At 45.0% G+C, this 7500-nt stretch overlaps 1 protein-coding gene across 1 annotated transcript in view; it reads right to left on the bottom strand.

Annotated features, from left to right (window-relative positions):
• Window positions 1–7500, bottom strand: part of LOC125285622 (histone deacetylase 9-B) — a 43492-nt gene that overhangs the window by 28401 nt on the left and 7591 nt on the right. The window contains exons 2-6 of the mRNA XM_048230152.1: window positions 7014–7489; window positions 6660–6664; window positions 3239–3477; window positions 1693–1816; window positions 1–31 (exon numbers count right to left, since the gene is read on the bottom strand). The exon at window positions 1–31 is cut by the window's left edge and continues 91 nt beyond it. Of these exons, the coding sequence (XP_048086109.1) occupies window positions 1–31; window positions 1693–1816; window positions 3239–3477; window positions 6660–6664; window positions 7014–7489 (875 nt within the window). The remainder of the gene's footprint in view (window positions 32–1692; window positions 1817–3238; window positions 3478–6659; window positions 6665–7013; window positions 7490–7500) is intronic.

The raw sequence follows: 7500 nt of genomic DNA on the forward strand, positions 1-7500 counted from the left end.
GCTCTGGTCCACTGACAAGTGCTGGGTGGGCCTGCAGGAAACAACGGGGGCTTTCAGACATCAATTCTTTACCCCCACACACACCACAAGCCCCCGACACACACACACACACACACACACACACACACACACACACACACACACACACACACACACACACTTACCACAGCCCCTTGACACACATACACACACACACACACACACACACACACACACACACACACGACAACAACCCCCGGCACATATACACACAACACACACACACACACGCCAACCCCACACACACACACACACACACACACACACACAGACACACACACCCCCGACACAAGGGCACACACAACACACACACACACACACACACACCACAACAACCTGACACACATACACACAACACACACACACACACATCACACACACACACACACACACCACAACTGCCCCCCCTCCTCCTTGCACGGTCTCAATGTGCTTGTCAAAGAGGGTTTCCTTTCTCTTAGGACTTACATTATGGATGAGATTTAAAAATGTACAGATGACATACATTCACTCTTTTAACTATGGGTGCTGGAAGGCTGAAGCCTTCTGGACTGTATGAGAGCTCTGTAGTAAAGTAGTTCATAGTGTTTCCATAAAAACATTCAGTCATCAATTTCTGCCACCATAATTCCCCCAAAGCCAACCTGCATGGTCTCCTTGTATTTTTTCAGGGGGGGGGGGGGGTTCTTTTCTTTCAGGGCTTACATTATGGATGCACTGCAAAAACTGCTTATCTAACAAAATCTAACCAAGTGTTATTAATCTTATATCAAGATAAAAAAAAACTAGTTGGTATTGTTTTCAGTATAAAGAGACTTACCTAGCGCTTTTTTGTGAAATCATTTGACTTAATTAAAAAAAAAATTGACTTATTTTAAGACATCTCATCTTGAAGACAAGCAAATTTGTCTGCCAGTGCGTTGAGCAATGTCTTGATAAGACTCCTTAAAATAAGTTAAAGTCTTCTTAAATTAAGTCAAAATGATCTTTTGAGAGGGTGCTAGGTAAGTCTTTTCATACTAAAAACAATACCAAATAGATTTTTTAATCTTAATATAAGATCAATAACACTTGGTTAGAATTCATTTTTTGCAGTGTGAGATTTACATTATGGATGATGTCACAGGGGGCTGTGCTAAAAATTGCATTATACAACAATTGGGTTCTATGGAACTATTTATTTGTTTCTGATTGGCCGAGAGACGTTCCATGAGTTGGAATATCCCTGGACATTTCAACTCAGATTCAGTCATCGAAGGATACAAAATGTACAGTTGACACGTGTGCACATTTTTAACTATGGGGACCGTTGAATTTTGGAATGTACATTTGTGTGCACACACGTTTAGCTATGGGGACTGCTGCATTTAGGAGTGTATATATATATGCATGCACATGCACAAACATTTAACTATGGGTAGAGATGCATTTAGGAATGTTGCCTACTTATGCACGGTAGAAGTGTAATTCACAGCATTGCTACAGAACTTCTGCAAATTGCTTATCACTGAAAAAAAAAACTGTAAGCAACAGTGTGGTGTTTCTGCAGTTTTTAAGGGTTGCGTAAATATACATCTATGTGTGTGTGTGTGTGTGTGTGTGTGTGTGTGTGTGTGTGTGTGTGTGTGTGTGTGTGAGGTTTGCGAAACGTACATGTACCAGATCTTGGGTCGGTGGGCGGAGGGGTGACCAGTGCCGTTGGGCGAGAGTTCCTTCGCCGATTTGTTCAACAGGAAGTCGTGAAGTTTCTGTCTGACCTCCGTGCTGGCCATGGCACCTGGAAGAGGAAGTGAGGCCTTTGTTCACTTTTACGAGACTGTATCTTTAAAGAGAACTAAAACAGCACAGGGGTGTCCAGAGTCACCGCTGCTTTACTAAGGGGGGGTAGAGAGAGATTGTTTATTGTTTGTTTATTCTTATGTACGATTTTCTCTGTATGATTTAATGATTACTGCAGCGAAGTCATAATCTGAGAATGTCTGACCAAGGGCTGTACATCTTAATCAAAAATAAATCTGATAATTAAAAGTAACCGGTAAATGAGGCGATTTTAAATGCAGCGAATGGTGTTCCATTTAGTCATTTGAAAGTTTTACCTACATGCTAAAGATGCATTACCGTAAAAACACACTGGCGACTAAATTCAACATTCCCAACTTGTGCCGTGGCAGTGTTGAAATGGCAAAATACCACCACCTTGTGGAACTATATTAAAAGTGCAGTGCAAAAAAATAATGTTGCCACCTGTCACCTAAAGTCTTTCACTCACACACACACATGCACACACATACACACAGACACACACACACACACACACACACACACATTCAAAACAACAACAACATATGACAATGTCTGTCCTCGAGTGGCTGCTGTTGTATCATAGTGCTGGGAGTATTTGGCTCCAGTTCACAGTGCTCTATAATTTACCTGCTATGTTCTATATTTAAATACTTGTTTATGAGGCTGCATGTCATGTGATGTCCTGGTCAACACGTTGCTGGGATACTATTTCTGTTTTATGAATTTGGGCTAATAGCTGCTTCACGAGTTGACACGTGGTGCGCTACTCTACAGTACATGTAGCCATTTTCCTCATTAGAACTGAATTACACTCGTTTGTTAGATAGATAGATAGATAGATAGATAGATAGATAGATAGATAGATAGATAGATTTCTTCTGTGTGGGATTTAGGCCCATTTAGACCTATAAAAGGCTACCTCACGTACGTGGCAAAGAGCAACCCCATGGAGTGCAAATCCTCGAGTGTTTCCACTCCGTCCTGTCGGTAATGAGCAACAGGACGTCACTCCTCAGGTCGGCTTCAACAACTTAGCCAATTAGACGCTTAGCACTGAATACCGAGAGGCTTTTTTTCACACCTACACTATATTCAGCGTCCTTAGGTCCTACATGTGTTCACACCTACACTGTATTCAGCGTCCTTAGGTGCTGCATGTTTTGCTTCATTAAGAGATGCGGTGCACTGTTGGTCATTCCAAATCATCTCTCTTTTTTTATTACATAGATATATCTAAAAGATTTCGGGAGATGAGCTCCTATTCTCTTGGGGACATTGCATGTATGTATATGTGTGTGTGTGTGTGTGTGTGTGTGTGTGTGTGTTTGTGTGTGTGTGTGTAGAGAGAGAGATAGATAGATATAGATAGAGACATAAAAATATAAAAAGTAAAAACCATGGGTGGTGGAGTTCATACTCTCTCTGCTGCGCTCCTTCTTCCTGTGCTGATGGAGGAGATGCTGCTGCTGCTGTTGGTGGTGTTGGTGCTGATGGTGCTGTTGGTGCTGGTGCTGCTGCTCCATCATCTGGAGCCCTGCTTTGCCCTCCTCCAGCCTCTCCTCCCCTTCCTCCTCCTCCCCGGCCTCCCCGCCAACTCCCACTAGCAACTCCTGGCTGAAATTGTTCCTGCCGCAGCTGAGAGATGGAGGGATGAAGGGAGGAGAGGGAGGGAGAGAGGGAGAGAAGGAGGGATGGAGGGAGGAGGGGGAGAGAGATGGAGGGAGGAGAGAGAGGAGAGAAGGAGGGATGGAGGGAGGAGAGAGAGGGAGAGAAGGAGATGGAGGGATGGAGAGAGGAGAGGGAGGGAGAGAGGGAGGGAAGGAGGGATGGAGAGAGAGACAGAGGGATGGAGGGAGGAGAGGGAGGGAGAGAGGGAGAGAAGGAGGGATGGAGGGAGGGGGAGAGGAGAGAGAGAGGAGAGAAAATGGAGGAGGAGGGAGGAGGGAGAGAGGAGAGAATATGAGGGATGGAGGGAGGAGGGGGGAGAGAAGGAGAGAGAGAGGGAGGGAGAGATGGAGGGAGGAGAGGGAGAGAGGGAGAGAGAGAGAGAGGGATGGAGGGAGGAGAGGGAGGGAGAGAGGGAGAGAAGGAGGGATGGAGGGAGGGGGGGAGAAGGGAGAGAGAGAGGGAGAGAGATGGAGGGAGGAGAGGGAGGGAGAGAGGGAGAGAGAGAGGGATGGAGGGAGGAGAGGGAGAGGGAGAGAAGAAGGGATGGAGGGAGAGAGATGGAGGGAGGAGAGGGAGGGAGAGAGATGGATAGATGGAGGGAGGAGAGGGAGGGAGAGAAGGAGGGAGGGAGAGAGATGGAGGGATGGAGGGAGAGAGATGGAGGGAGAAGAGGGAGGAGAAGGAGAGAGGTGGAGGGGGGAGAGAGAAAGAGGGAGAAGAGGGAGGAGAAGAGGGAATGAGTGAGACAATAAGAGAGGTGAAGTGAGTGAGAAAGAGAGAGAGAGAATGTGACACAGGAGAACAAATTGACACACAGTGGAAGTGAAAATAGACAGAAGATACCAAGTGAATAGACAAGAAAAGATAGAGAGAGAGATAGGGGGAAGGAAAGAGAGAAAGATAGAGAGAAAGATAGGGAGAAGAGATAGATAGAAAGATAGGGGGAAGGAAAGAGAGATAGATAGGGGGAAAGAGAAGAAGAGAGAGAAAATGATAGGGGGAGGGAAAGAGACAAATTGTGGGGGCAGTGGGAGAAAGATGGAGATAGATAGTAGGGGGTGGTAGGAAAAAAGAGAGACAAAAATAATTGTGAGAAAGAACAGGAAAATGTCTAAATTTGGAACAAACATATTCACGTAACTCTGCTTACTGTCATTATAGATTTATTCTGCTCTACCAATCATTAGCAAGCCATGCTAAATGCAATTTGTTAGTCATGGTCTGCTTATTGAAGCTGTCATACTGACTAACCAGCCATATTGCTTGCGAACAGTGGGTTCACTTCATATATTGATTTGTTTAATCATTCATTCACCCTTTCATTTATTCATGACCCAACGGAGTGACATTAAGGATTTGTTCTGAAATACACCATGCGTCTGCTCGTCTTGGCTGGCAGTCTGATGGACTGAATGATTCATTTATGCACTCACTGTTTGATTTATACGTTCAATCTCTCATCCACCCACCCGTCTATGGAAGGAATTTGTTCATTCAATAATGCACTTGTTCTTTAGTCATTTGTTACAGGCAAACTGACTTATGGACACTGATTATGCAACACTGGGGGGGACTTCCAGAAGTGATGTTGTGCAATAACCATTGTTACAAGCAATTGGGAAACATATTCCTTATTATTTGATTGCACATCTTTCCCATGTTTTGTTTGCTCTGAGAGTGAGTATTGTGTACTCTGATGATAAAAGTCATACCATATCACACTGTTTCATAAGGCCTTTAGATATATGTTGATATCTAGATACAGTTGTATAGATGTGTTGTCGCAGTGCTATGTTTAGGAAACATGGCCAGTATTGCAGTTCTCTCTCAGTTGCTTTGGTGCAATTCTCAGATCAGAATTGAAAGTCTCAAACAAAAAAACTCCATAAACTCCAAATCATCTCATCCCTTGTGTACATCATTTAAGCAGATTCTCCTCATCGTGAACAAACAGCAATGCTTTAGTACAGCATCCATGCTACTGATTTAGTAGAAATGTCTGCTGTATTTAAATTTCCAATTGCTAATGTCATGTTGGTGCACTGTGGGTCACAAAATGCTCTGTACTGGTTCCATGCTGAATATTCCTACCCAGAGCCTTAGAGAGGCTATCTCTCTATGGCTCTGGTCCTACCCCATAAAACAAATTATTTCATCGCTTGTGTCATTACATGCAAAGGTGTTGAACTATAGCTGCCATAACTACGTAGCTGTCATAGTCTGTCTAGCATATATATGTGACCTGACAGACAGGAACGTCAGGATGTATAGAAAGATGTACAGTGGTGTGCAGCTCTGACCAAGGGGTATTTTACTGTATATTGGTCATTTTCTATTTGCACAATGCTGTAAAAGCCTTTGTTTTCTTTATACTGTCACTGTGTCTGTCAACAGTAATAACTTTGAAACTTTGAACTCTTTTGCAATCGACCCCCTACACACACAATTGTGTAACTTTGTAGTTTGGAAATGCTACTGTATGCCACAAATAGTGATCCCTTGCACATTTGTTCATTAGGAAATACCTACAGAGTAAACTGACATATTTACAACAATGCAAAACTTGTCTTGACATAAACAATGGCGTAGGAACTTGTAATTTTGATTGCACTGACAGTTTCATTGGTATAAATATTTGCTTTTAAGACATAAACAAAGCATTTTGAGCAAGATATGTGCTTTTGCAGGTAATCCACTATGCGGTGCAGTTTGCACTAATTGTTTTGAGAAATGCACTAATTGTTAGTTTTCACATGTTAATGATGATTCGAGAAATGCTTTAAAAACGACTGAGAAAAATAATTGACCCAACCCTAACTAACCATAAACAGTTTCAACAGCTAGCTTGCTTCATATGATCATTTGTAAATAGTCTATAGGAAGTCATCCAGGTAAAGTGGAACCGTTCTGATTTGCCTGTTTAACTTGCAGGGCCCTAATTAAACTTTAAATGCTGGAGAAAGTGCAAAAGTCTAAAGGCTAACTAAAGCTTGCTGAATAACCACACATCTATTTGCAAATCTAATACCATGACGCTAAGAAAGATCCTATGCACTAACATTGGTGGGTCAGCTGAAAGCTGTCTCTCACCACATGATGCCCGCCGTCAGTTTATGCACGAGACCTTTGCTCATAGACTGACTGTGCACTTTGCCTAGCATTCAAAACAAGGGCCCGCAGACCAGACTGAGAGATCGGTGTTCTCTGTGTGCACGTGCTCCCTATACCGACTGACTGCTGCTCTTCTCTTCTCTGTTCTGCTCTGTTCTGCTCTGTTCTGCTCTGTTCTGTTCTGCACCGCTCTGTTCTGTTCTGTTCTGCTCTGTTCTGTTCTGTTCTTCTCTGTTCTGTTTCGCTCTGTTCTGCTCTGTTCTTCTCCGTTCTGCTCTGTTCTGCACCGCTCTGTTCTGCTCTGTTCTGTTCTGCACCGCTCTGTTCTGTTCTGTTCTGCTCTGTTCTGCTCTGTTCTGCTCTGTTCTGTTCTGTTCTGTTCTGCTCTGTGCTCTGCTCTGTTCTGTTCTGCTCTTCTCTGTTCTGTTTCGCTCTGTTCTGCTCTGTTCTTCTCCGTTCTGCTCTGTTCTGCTCCCCTCTGCTCCTACCTTGATGTGCTCCTGTAGCTGGGCCTGGTGCTGCCTCAGCAGGTTCTGGTGCTGCTTGTGGAACTCTGAGATGAGCAGCTGCTTCTGGATGTACTGCTGCCGCTGGATGAGGAGCAGCTCGTGCTGGAGCTCCTGCTCCCACTCCTCGGGCTCGCGCTCCCAGCCGCCTCCTCCTCCTCCTCCTCCTCCTCCCATCTCCGCCTCCTCCACACTCCCGTTGCTGCTGCTGCCGCCGCTGCTGCTCCCGCCGCCGTTGCCGTTGCCGTTGGTGCCGGCCGTGCTGCCCGTGCCGACGGCACCGAGGGCGACGCCACCGCCGCTGCTGCTGCTGCTGCTGCTGCTCACCGCGGCCGCCGCGGCTAAGAGCTCCGCACTCACGCCTGCCGGAGAG

This window comes from Alosa alosa, chromosome 20 (assembly GCF_017589495.1).
Source record: "Alosa alosa isolate M-15738 ecotype Scorff River chromosome 20, AALO_Geno_1.1, whole genome shotgun sequence".
In the NCBI taxonomy this organism is placed as follows: domain Eukaryota; kingdom Metazoa; phylum Chordata; class Actinopteri; order Clupeiformes; family Clupeidae; genus Alosa; species Alosa alosa.